Source organism: Lycorma delicatula, chromosome 11 (genome assembly GCF_047948215.1).
Source record: "Lycorma delicatula isolate Av1 chromosome 11, ASM4794821v1, whole genome shotgun sequence".
Taxonomy (NCBI): Eukaryota; Metazoa; Arthropoda; class Insecta; order Hemiptera; family Fulgoridae; genus Lycorma; species Lycorma delicatula.
This window is the reverse complement of record NC_134465.1, coordinates 47282016-47295777: the sequence shown is the minus strand read 5'-3', so window position 1 is coordinate 47295777 and position 13762 is coordinate 47282016. Positions and strand designations below refer to the sequence as shown.

The window sequence follows — 13762 nt, the reverse complement described above, 5'->3', positions numbered from 1 at the left end:
AATGTGCATCCATTTTTCCAGTTTAATATTTATTGTAATTACTTTATTTTATTTTTTATGTTTGTGGATTCCAGTGTTAATCGGTTTACACAGTATTATGTTGTATGGGTTCAGGAAACATAGATCCACGCTGCAAGCTCTGGATAAAATTACCAACTGGGTATTATCTGTCAGATCTGGTACGTGGTGTACCAGAAGAATCCCATTGCTTATTCTGTTAGATATAAAAAATGCCTTTGGATCGGTCCGGTGGGATACGATTATGGCAGCTCTCACGGACAAACAGATTAGTTCCTATATCAAAAGACAAGTACGAGAATATCTGACTGATAGGTGAACTTTGGTCGAGGCGCTCGAAGGTAAATTTAGATATCAGCTTCATGGAGGAGTACTGCAGGGGTCTGTGTTAGGCCCGTTGCTTTGGCTAATAGTAATTGATGGAATACTCAGACTGAGATTACCTGAAGGCTCGGAAATAGTTGCTTATGCTGATGATTTGGCTATATTAATTGAAGTCAAAACTGAACGTGACCTTGAAGTTACCGGTAATGAAGTGCTAACATTAGTTAATAACTGGCTCTCGGACCGACAACTATCTTTGTCTTTAGATAAATGTCACTATATTTTTCTGGCTGGAAGAAGGTGACTCAGAGACCTAAATCTCTGCGTGGGCGATCGTAGACTAGACCGTGTGGCAGTAACAAAATATCTTGGTGTCATTATAGACCCAGCTCTAAAGTTTAGTCCTCATCTCGCACAGAAATGTAAAGAGGTCAAGAATACCGCAAAGGCTTTAACAAGATTGTTGGCTGGACATGAAGCTCCACGTCTAGGCGGCAGGTCATTGCCTCAACTTTAACCTCTGTATTATTGTATGCTGCACCTATATGGAAAAAAGCACTTTGTGTTACAAGATATGTTGCAAGACTTAGAACTCTGCATAGGCAAGCTCTTATAAATATGACTTCTGCATACCGCACCATCTCTTATGACGGCTTGTGTATTATCATCGGTTCCCCCTGTCGACCTCTTAGTTAAAGAGCGATCACTTAGGTATCGTGGCATGCCAAAACAAGAATCCCAAGCCAACATCAGGCGCATATAGCAGGACAGATGGAATCTTTCCACTAAAGCTACTTGTTTAGGAAATGAGTTGTGATTTTTATTATTTTATAAAAATGTAAATATTTCATTACCCTGAAATATGAATTAAAATTTTATTTTACGGATGTTTAATTTATGAATTGTATTTTACATACATGCTATAACATATTTTTTTTAAATAAAAAAATATGCTGCAATCAGTAATCATAATTATATGACAGCATGCTGGAACTTGCATACAGTACTGATGAAATTCCGTGATTTTTAAAGGTTTAATTTGTTAAACATGATTTCATGTCTTTGCCATTTATTTTTACTTTACATCCTTCAATTTTAAAGATGCTATTTTTTAAGATCTAGGTATTACAGATTCATTAATGGGTGATACCACAATTCCAAAAATCTTTCAACGAATTGAGGTTTCCTTTTTATAGGAACATTACAGCATTATATGTGAAATAATTCCCTTATTTTATTTATCCTTTTTTTTTATTAAAATACAGAAATTGAAAAGCTTTTCTTGATGATTAAGAATTATTTCTGTACTTTGCTAGTTACTCGTGTAATTATTTATTTATACTAATTTTTTCTTGTCTTTATATTTCTAAAAAATCAATGTTGTTGTTAAAGATTTTTGCTTTCATTGTTTTGTTTTTCATATGGAATATTACACTTCTTTGCTTTCACAATGTATAGATCATTAACAGTTTGCATTGCTAGTAAACTTCTATTTTTAGTAATAAAAAGAAAAAACAAATTAAGGTTTACTGATTCAGAACAGGAATTATATCATGACAAGGAAAAAAAATGGCTGTCACTGATATAATTTTTTGATTATATACATAAATGCACCTGCTGTAAAGTAGTTTAAGATCTACATCTACATTTAAGTTACAGTTACATGTAATTGAACTTAAATAATTTAACATTAATGTAACTGTTGATGTTAATATTCATTTTTTTGGCTCATTATTCAAAGAGTTAGATAGTTGAGAGAAAGTTGGCATAACGAAAATCTACTGTGTTCTTATTTCTTAGATGTATTAGTTATTTTTTTAATCTTAGTCTTGGGCAAGACAATAAACTATCCTGATTAGAAGCAGTCCCTCCATGAATTGATTGTCCTCTTACTCTCTTCCATTATTCTTAGAATAATGGAACTCCTCTTTTCCATTTTTCTTCATCCTTTCTTTATTGAAGTAAATAAGTCAATATGATGTAACCAGTTTTACATTGTGGATTATGAAATGGTGAATCTGTGAGACTGGGGACTGTTTTTCTGTCTATGGAAACTTAAATTTTTTTAGGAACTGCTAGTAATGTTTATAAATATTCCATTGTGATTTTCTAAATCCAAAGCCTATGAATTCAAAGGTATAAGGAAGCAAAAACTGATATTTATTGTGTAGAACTTGACTGAATTTTTTTCTTAATAAACAATTACTTGATGTGGTAACACTGATAAACAAAAAAAAATTGTTTAATGCTTCTCTAAGTGTGATATCATTTCTTGAATTGCTTTTTTGCATACATTACAGAACTGTAAATACAATTTTTCTATCACCCTTAGTTTTAAATAAATTTAACTAATCAGATACATAACAAAAAGCATCCCCATCATTTACACAATTTTGAGGCATTATGACTCTGCACTGTTAATAAACTTAAGATAGTAATAAGACTGAACAAAATTAATTCATTCCAAAATCCATTGCTTAATACAAACAACACAGTGTGTTTTCAGCTACATGATTTGACCTATTTGATCTGCAGAGACATGATTAATCTTTTCCATGAAGGCTCATTCCTCAATATTAGATATGATGTCAAAATATGTGAATATGATATGATTTAATTCATTGTCTAGTATTGTTTATTTATAACTTACAAATGAGTGTGATTTCTACACTTTTGAATTTCTTAAAAAAAGTGATGAATGACAAGTCTTTCAGATTTGTTGAAGAAATGAAACAAATGGTGAATTTGTGGCAACTCTCTTATTCAAAAGAATTTTTCTTGAGATATTTGTTCACTTTTAAAGAGTTGGAATACTTGTATTCCACACCATGGGGATTTGAAAAAAATTATTTAAATGTCTACCTTTTATAAACAATAAATTAGGAGATAAAATTATTTAAGTTTTCTTCATTTAACATCCCCTCGAATATTTATTTCTCTATACTTATAGTATGAGTCAATTTCATACTTAAAAATACTGATCTAATGAGTTTTTTTTAATATGTGATACCTAAAAAGTATTTCTCTTTTTCATTTTTGTGTATGATGAAAAATGCTGAGTGAGTCCAAGCTAAGAATTGAACCTTGAACTTTCGGTTAATATCAGTAACTTTACCTACCTGTTGGGCTATTTCACTGTTAAATCTTTTTTTACGTATATTTCATTATAAAGTATTTTTATAATAAACTTTGAAACTTAATGCAGAATTTAATTCAGAATAGAAATCTACTGAATCATTTTATCATATGGAAGATCTTGTTTTCCAGTTTATATCTTTTAATGATCCAATATTATGTCTCATAATAATATAGTTCGTCTCATAATTTTCCACTTTATGTTGCAGTAAACTGAGATTAATATTATTGCTGCCTACCTTCTATTCTTTGAAGTAATAATGTTAAAGGGTCCAGTTTTCCAAGTTATGTTTCTATTTATTTTATTTTTTTTACTTGATTGTCAAAATTGTTGACTTGTACTTTGGTTTAATTAATGGCACTGGCTTATAATAGTCATGTATATATATTTACAAACACGCGCGCGCACACACACACACACATTCAAAAACCAGGGAAAACCAGGGGTTTCCCTTCGTATTATCCATGGATAAAAATAGTTCATACAAATTTTTTTTTTAATATTTGTAAACTATGGCATCTAAAAATTACTGTATTGTTATTTCAGTTACAGCTACACTACACACCACAACCATTTTCTGATGAAAAATAAATTTTGTAACATTTGAAAATTGCCATGCCTGATTAGGATATTGTTATACCTATAGAAGTTCAAACTATAACTATCCTTCTGTTTCATAATTAATAGTGTTATACAGATAGATAATTTTCAATCATTAATTTTACAAATTCTTTTAGAAAATTTCATAAAGTAAGTTACATTTTATTAAAATAATTTTTTTAAATTTTAATTTAAAATTTGATTTACTTTCTAACTACGTGGAAACCTTTTTTTAATTACTTAATGAAAGGCTGTTTTCCAGATTTACTTGTAGCAAATAATTATTTTCATGAGAAATAATTTATGGCATGCAACAGGTGTTTTCCCTATCTAAAATTGTAATCCAGAAGTTTGCTAAAGAAAGACAGAGGTTTAACAAACAAATCTCGGCAGTTTTCGAAGAATATTTTCATAGCCTATTCCTTATGTATTATCCTGCTTTTTCATCATTTGTGTATTCAGAAAGTATTCATATTTAATCTTTTTTTTAATTTAAATCAAATTTTACTCTGGTTGAAGTATTTGTAATCAAATTTGCATTATTATTTCAGATTCTAAATAGAACAAATAATATATTTGAATTAGTTACGGTTGAACCAGTACTTACTGAAAAACCAGCAGAAAGAAAGCGTGATGTTGTTGTTATGAGCGATGAATTAGAAGGTAGTCCTGATGAAAAACATCTTAGACTTAAAGGTATTTTTTTCTACAGTAGAATTTTGATAAAAATTTATTTCTAAGAGTGACCAGAGTCATTGGTATTTATGCCAGCGACTCTATATATGCCTGTATATAAAATGTTATATAGTCTAAGTCTGAATCAGATCCAACCCTGAATCAGCAGATTTCAGGATGATGATTTTTTTTTTTAATTTATCATATTTAATGAATATCTTTTAATTTCAGGTCAAATGATATATATGGATAATTGGAGAATGATGATGTACTTAGGAACACCAGTTATGCCTGATTTAAATGCATTAGTACGAACCGGTCTTTATATTAATGATTTATCAATGCATGATTTCAGCAGGTTAGTAAATATTATATTAAAAAAAGTGTTTTTTTGTAATATACTGAATGTTCATGAAATATGTGACCCTTAAAAATTTTTCAACTGGTAAATATAGAAAATAAAAATTATCAAAGTTCCTTTCTCAAAACAACCTATTTTTCTGTTTCAGACCATTACTTGGGGTGTACTGTAGGTCACTTTCACAACTAGCTTTGAAAATATTAAGTAGCCACCACTTTTGCTAGTGTAGTCATAACCTGATAGTTTTTACATCAGAAGATTTTTTTCATTGTTCATTAAAATGATGTGTGCCACAAACCTATTCTTTCCATTTAAAATTTTGAATTGCCCGGGTTTGGGGGCTTGGACTTGGTGGTCCCATACTGGAAAGTTACATTGAAATTTGTAAAACTCTCCAAATCTGAAATTCAGACTGATCACCATACTTTTCCTTATGGCTATAGCAGTTATATACATATTGAGAGGAAAGTAAAAATTAATTTATTAGAAATTACTTGATATAAAATCAGTTAAGTATTTTCTTTTATGATTTTACTTGTACAGAGATTTAATGCTGGCAGGAACACAACAATCAGTTGAACTGAAACTAGCACTAGATCAAGAACAACAAAAATCTAAAAAGTTAGAAGAATCAATGCGTAAATTAGATGAAGAAATGAGAAGGACAGATGAACTTTTATATCAAATGATACCTAAACAAGTTGCAGATAGATTAAGACTTGGTGAAAATCCAATTGATACCTGTCAAGTAAGTAACAGAATACAATATAATGTAATGTTACTATGATTTTCATTATGCTTGTAATGTTAATAAATTAAATTAATTCTTTGTTGTTTGTATTTTATTTGTAATATTTTCTTATTAGTTAAATATATTATTTTTTTCAAATTTATGGTTAATATAAAACTCATGTAAATAGAAATATATATTATTACTTTTTTTTATTAATGTGTCAACAACTTGCTTTCTGAAGCATCTACACACAAAAAAAAATTAAATAAAAATTAAAGGAAGACAACCAAAATTTAAAAAAAACACCATCCAAAAACCCATAAAAATGAAGATTCAGAAAAAGCTCTTAAAATTTACTGGACTAAATAGAATAAAAACAAACACTTGTTTAATGGTTTATGTATAAGCCTGATATGTGTAAACTTAACTGCTATGAAAAGGAAAAAGGAAACTAGGAGAAGTTAATAGAAGAGATAAAAATTAAAAACTACAAAGGGATAAAGGAAATAGCATGGGCCAGAGATGGCTAGAGGGCAGCAATGGCATAACAGGCTTGTTTCCACGTAGAACACCAGAAGAACTGCTCAAACTGCACAAAGTACTACATTGAAAAAATAGGACAGTTAAAAATATATGAACATATAAAAGTGTATTTGGAATCTGATGTAAAATCATTTGCCAGACTCATAAAAGTAAATCATAAATCTATTAAGATTAACTATGTGGGTGAATCAGTTGAAAAACTTGTAAATGTGTTGAAAGTTTGAAGTACTATTATCTTATATTTATTTAATAATGATACTGTCAAGTGTTTTGCAGCTCGATCAGGATGTTGAGAGGTTAACAATTTAGAATGTTTGTATAATTACAATTTATTGTTTAAAATGTTCTTAATTACAACCTGACAAATTAATAATAATAACAATGGTGATAAATACAATAATGAAAATAATAAGTAATAATAATAAAATAGTTAATTAAAATATTAAATACTCTAACATTAATATAGTAATTACAACCACAATAATAATCAGGATAATAGTAGTAAATGATAATAATATTGTTAATATTAACAAATCAGATAATTAATACATAATGTATTACATGACATAAAACATAACATAATCAAAACTGTAAGCATGGCATAAAAACAGAGCGTAATCAACAAAGATAACAATCAAAATATTATACATCAAACAGTGAAAAATGTCAATAGTAAATAATAAATGCAGATTACACATAAGACAGAGTTCAAAATTAATAATTTTTTGGAATTTATTCCAGGTAGATAAATAGAAAACTAGAATTCAGACCCATTAACAAAATAAACCGCTAGTTTTAATCATTTCTAATGAATAGTCTTGTATTAACAAATAATTTTACAGTGTTCACTTGCAAATACCTTTGCTATCTACCCTAACAGTTTATGAATGAAGTTTATTGCATTATTTCTTTCACTTATACACTTAATAGTTTTACTGTAACTCACCAATAGTATTTCTTCTATACTTGGATTTACTCATGGTGTCACCTTACTCATATTGAGCTGGATTCAGGACTCTCCTCACTGGACCGACATAGTAATGTCTCGCTGGACTGGTTCGCAGAACTCCGCCAAATCCACACAACTCCACGCAGCTCGCAGCCTCTCCTCGCAGAACTGTCCTTGTGAGACCAACACCATAACATCTTGCAGACTGGTTCTAATAAAAGTCTTTTTTAGCTGATCTTACTGGGCTATTTATACTGTTAGCCTCTTTACCTGTCAGACTGGACCCAAGTTGAAACATGAGACCAGTTGACTGAGACTTTTGTTTCCAAGAATTCTAAACCCGGTCTCTTCTCACCGTACAACAGGTGTTCATTGTGTGACAGTGGGTAATATAACTAAGGACGAGTGTTAAACAGATCTATTCTTTACAAAAAGGATTCTCCTTTTTATCCCTTTTTGGATTTTCCAATTATTATACTTTATATTTCTTTCATGATAATTGGTAGGAATCCGTTACTAAGGCCTGCTATACCGGTCTTGTTACAATACTCACGGTTTAAAGAATGATCAATAGGTGGCAACATAATAACAGAACATAACACATTGGCTTTTCTTAAATAGTGGTTACGCTTGCAACATAGTTTAAAGAGGAAAAGTATGCTCATTTAATTTTTAAGTCGTGAGAGGGTGAAATCATGAATTTCAAAATTCATAAATAAACATAAATTCAGTATGATGATGCATGTCTGTCACTAAGTCAGATATATGAGTGAACCAGTAAGTTCCTAAACAACATTAATACTCTATGTTCCCCGGCTAGGTTAAGGACATATTGAGGAATGATGATGTAACCCACCGAATTATTCTAGTGGTTAAACTCGTCGCAAATTCAGCTGATTTTTGAAGTCAAGAATTCTAAGGTTTGAGACCTTGTAAAGGCAATTGCTTTTATGTGGATTTGAATACTAGACTGTGGATACCGGTTTTCTTTGGTGGTTTGGTTTCATTTAACCACGTTGGGAAGGATGGAAAACAACTCATAAGACCTGCCAAGAAAATCTCTATATGGAATCGCCAAGAGTCAAATGTGACTGAATGGCTAATTTGTTTTTTTTATTGAGGTTATGCAGCATTCCTTCATCATTTGGAAATGATGAAGAAAAATCAGCACATAATAATGCATCGGTCAGCTACCCATATGGATGTGAGTGAAGCACAAAATATTATCTATATTTTGCCGATAATAAAAGTATCTGGAAGTGTCTGCCATTAAATCCAAACAATATGAGCTTGAGAATATAAACATGTCTTGTCGTACCATAATTATGCTTCACTCCAAAATGATGTGTTCAATTGGGAAATCTCCAAAATTTGTCTTTCACATTCGGATATGTCCTCCGTATGTGCTATCATCACCAGGCCTTATGCCTAATGATTTTTATATCTTTGGATAGCACAAAAAGATGATAGGAAGAATCATTTTATGGTCCATCAAAGAGATATAAGCAAAGAATGATCTGCTACAACAGATGTAGGTAGTGAATGATTGGCTACACTCTCAGCCAAACATTTTTATAGTGATTTCCATACACTTTCAAGTAGTTTGAAAACTACATTGAACACCACAGAGACTACATCATAAAATTATTTATGTATGTAACTTGTGTATTTAATAAATTACAAGGTAAGAAATATTTATGGTTTTAATTTGATTCCTCCTTATGCAACTTAAAGATTCTAGACAAGTTCAACAAAGATCATATCTGAATATGTTTGAATTACATTAAATATATAAACACACAATAAAAAGTTATAAATAAATAGTCCAAACTGAAATCTAACCTACCCTAAATATGTCTCTTAACCAAAAGTCGGTTAATGCCACAGTGAAAAATGCAACATCGTTGAATATAGCTGCAAAATTAATTGAAAATATTGATTTGAATTTTAAAAACAATATCTTAAAATAAATTTGGTTCAGTTTGCCATCAAAAATGAATAATTTTGTAAAGTTATAATATTAATCCTTTCAGGCAAAGTATAAATTACATTTAAAATTTGAATACACATTGTTGCATGTTTGATATTTTAGTATTGTTTGATGAATAAAAATTTACTTCTAGTATTTTTCTGATCTAATTTGTACGTTCTGTTAAACTTATGTTCTCTATTGAATACAGATAGATTTTTAGATTTTTCTTAAGATTTAAGAAATTATTAATGTATTAAAAATACTGATCTTAGAACAGTGGTGCTAATTGCTACAATAGAATTGTCACAAAACATATATTTTTATGTTTTGTGCCAATTTTTTTTATAAGTACACAGAATTGCAGTATGAATGTATTGTTTTATAGGAACATGTATGTATTTATAAATCTGTATGATAAATCTGATAAAGTACAAATTTATAATGAGTTTATTATCATTGTTAGAATGATGACTGTTATTTAATATATATATATATAAAAGAATTATTTTTTTCTTACCATTCATTTTAGTAAAGCAATTCATATTTACTCTATAAAATTTTTTTAAAACTATTTATTTGTTTTATTTTCACAGATGTTTGATAGCGTGTCCATTCTATTTTCTGATGTTGTAACTTTTACGGAAATATGTAGCAGAATTACACCAATGGAAGTTGTTTCAATGTTAAATGCGATGTATTCAATATTTGATACATTAACGGAAAGGAATCATGTATACAAAGTAAATTATAATTAATTTATTTGATTTATTTGTTTATGTTTTTGATAGTTGCATCTAATAGATTAAAGTTTCTTTTTTATATTTATGTTATTTTTTAAATGTATACATTTTTAAATCATAAAATATTACTAGTAACTTTATTTTTTATAACATTTTTTAAAATTTGAATTTTGTTTAATAATTATAATTTTATATAAATTAATTTTTTTTTTTAATTTTATTCAATTATTATAGAAAAAAGGTTATGCGTTTGGGTTGTTTGATTGTTTGTTTTTATTTGTTCCCCTCTGTACTAGATTGGCTTACTAATTCTTTTTGTAGTTATTAAACAATTTATCAATTATCCAACAAAAAATGTTAAGTAGTTGTAATTTAGTATAAAACTGTAATTTCAAGTGTAATAACTTTAAATCTATAATATTTTTAAGAAAAATTAAAATAGCGAAAAGGAAAACTGTTTACAGTCCAACAAGTGGTGTATCTATAATGTATACAATATCACAGCATAGTACGCCTAAAAAAAGTTATACATTTATTTTATATATATGTTTATTTAAATAAAAAAATTATTTAAATAAAATTAAAATCATATAATTAAATCATTTAAATTGCCAACCTCGGTGATCGAGTGTATAGAAGTCTCAGCATTTCATGTGGAGGTCCCAGGTTCAAATCCCAGTCAGGTGTGCAATATTTTCATACACCACCAATTTTCACCGGGTAATAACCATAGCTGTTGATAACCATTTTTTCATTAAAAAGTTAAGTTAATAATCAGAAAGTAAAAATTAATAATCAATAATATCTTTCTAATTTGCATAACTGATTATATGCCTTCAATATTTATTTATTTATTGAAGAATCCAGACAAGTTTTTTAATGTTTTCTATCCATCAACTTTTGCTTATTTTATCTCTTTATCTTTCTTTCCATATTTTTAATTAATTATGATTCTTTTCTGGTTAAAAAGGTAATTAAACCTCCAAACAAAAATCACATTAAAGAAAATTTGACTACTGCATTATCAACATTTATATATATATATATAAGAAGGCTCAGTTTATCTGATAATTCTGGAGTGGGCTTTCTTTTATGGTCATCAGATTCAAAACAAAATTCCTGGATAGATTCACAAACAGAGCTACTACTTGTTTCAAACCTCATCTCTTTGGGTTCTAACCAAAATTCGCAGAACAAATATAACGAGAAAGAAGGAAGAAAGACAAATGAGAAGAATGGATAATAAAAATGAAAAAAACTTCCTAGACAAATTACTCCCCCTGGATAAAAAATCCTGCAGGTAGTGGTTGGCTATCCTACCTATTATTGTTTGGGAAGTCAAGGTTTCTTTATCTAAAATTAATTTTATTAATATCTTTTTAAAAACTATCGCATATCAGTTGACAAAAATAAATATTCAGGTTGTCCATTAGTCAGCTCAGTACCTGAAAATGTTGCTGAAGTTCAAAGGGCAGCCCTCAAAAACTGTAGGAAATCAATATGTGCAAAGTAAATAAATCATGTCGGAAATGAATAGATATGCAAGTCCACAGGTAAAAAAAGAACTGCCCCAGCATTTACCTGAATAGATTAAGGGAAATGATATAAAATGTTGATCAAAGCATCATAAATACAATATAATTATAATATAAAAAACATTAGATGCTAAATGCTAAAATATAATATAAAAAAAGTTCACAACCCGAAGGTTAGTGAAAGCTATTTAGATATTATTATTTTTATGTTAAACAAAATGCAGAGAATTCAGGGGATTTTTTAGTTTTTCAGTTAGTTTTATTTAAAAAGTCATTATTAAAATACTGTTGTTTATGTAAAAGAAAACATTTTAATTGTATTTTAAATAAATTGGTGGGAGGATCTTTTAAATGATTCAGTAATTTATTAAAATGGCAACAGAAGCACAATACTTTTTCTTATTAGGCAAAGTATATTGTTGAGTTACATGAAAACAGTTCATCTGGTTTGTTAGGAGTGGATATTATTATTTTTTAAGATATACATTCATAAATATAAACACAAGGATAAGTTAAAATATTTAATTTTTTAAATATCAGTCTACATGATTGCGTGATACATGAGTGGTGCCAAGTAGTGATTCAACAGTCCATTTTTTTCTCTTAAAATTGATTCTAACTTTTTGAGAGGCCCAAGAGATGAAATATTGTAGATGGGAGTCATCTAAAATTATAAATAAATAAACCATCAAAGATGTCGGGCTATAACCTCTTCCCCAATTTATTGAAATCTGCTGTCTGTAACATCTTTCTTGTTTCCAAAAATAAGATAATATAACCAGTAATATATATTAATAAGCAATTGAATAAGTCCCATAAAAAATAAACATTGCAGGTACTCAGACCAGGTGTCTTACACATATTAATGTAAGAAAATTTCTTGGAAACTGATTATATGAATACACTAATATTATTCCCTAGTCTACAAAAGAGATGTCTTCAGATATGATAGTGATTAAGTGCATTTTGTTTGAACTTAGATTTTTTTATAAGGCAAATTTGAATCTTTGGGTACCACCTTATAGTTAATAAGAAGTTTTAATAATTTCTTAGTGTACACTAGGTTAAAAATATTATCTTGCCTGTGTCAAACATTTTTTTTAATATGCAATCATTTTTTGGTATTCTCTGAATTGCATAAATAACTCGTAAACTTTGCATGAATAATCTTTCTGGCGTTAAATGTAGACATCTAATCAAGTTGTGTGTTTAGATGATAATTATTCATTAAATTTAATAATTTTTTTGTTGTTGTAGATTTAAGCTGCTTATTATTTTAATTCCATTTTGTATTATTATTTTCTTTTAATTTATTATTGGTTAGATTAATTAACAATAACTGCTAATAAATTTTTTTACAGCATTTTATTTTTTTCTGTACATCTCTCTCTTTTTTAATATTATTTTAATTATTAAAAAAGTGCTTTATTTTATTTTGTTTTATTTTTAGTTTTAATACGTATTGGTGTTTTAAATGTTGCATGAAAAATGTGACTCAATGTTTTTGTGTGCATGAAAGGTATTTGCACAGCGACGAGATGACGAGGCTGTTTGTCGCCAGGTAGAGACGATTGGCGATGCATACATGGTAGTGTCTGGTGCACCGGAGAAGGAATGTAACCACGCTGAGAAGGTGTGTGATATGGCGCTTGATATGGTTGAAGCTATTACTGATTTAAAGGATCCATCTACAGGTTTTTATTTTTTATTATTATTTTTTTATTTTATAAATTTTCCTAATTATTATTTCCTTAATATTTGTGTTTTTTTGTGTTGAAATATTCAGCGAATTATCAAATCTCAACATTTTTTAAAGCAATCTGTTACCCTGACTTCTTTAGTTTGTAGTTTAACTTTATTAATTGATGATTTATTAGGAAAAAAGAATATTCAAACAGCAAATATTGGACAAACCAATATGATTCAACTGGACAAACATTCAGTTACACTTTAACAGCTGGTTTTATCCAATCTAACATCAGTCTGCTGATCTTGTTGACCATTTATCTGGATATTTCAAATTTGAGTCCTGGTCAGGCACAGCATTTCATACACTGTATAAAATTAATTTTTACCCATTGATAGATGTTGTAGGGCATCAGTCTGTTGTTGTTGGTATAAATTATTCTTTAAGAAATTCCATTAACTGGTTTTAAATGTCAAAGGTGTATCTGTA

The 13762-nt window shown here is 28.7% G+C and overlaps 1 protein-coding gene across 1 annotated transcript in view; it reads left to right on the top strand.

Moving 5' to 3' along the window:
* LOC142331934 (soluble guanylate cyclase 88E-like) overlaps positions 1-13762 on the top strand; it is a 51805-nt gene that overhangs the window by 22415 nt on the left and 15628 nt on the right. The window contains exons 6-10 of the mRNA XM_075377987.1: positions 4630-4774; positions 4985-5111; positions 5658-5862; positions 9905-10051; positions 13106-13280. Of these exons, the coding sequence (XP_075234102.1) occupies positions 4630-4774; positions 4985-5111; positions 5658-5862; positions 9905-10051; positions 13106-13280 (799 nt within the window). The remainder of the gene's footprint in view (positions 1-4629; positions 4775-4984; positions 5112-5657; positions 5863-9904; positions 10052-13105; positions 13281-13762) is intronic.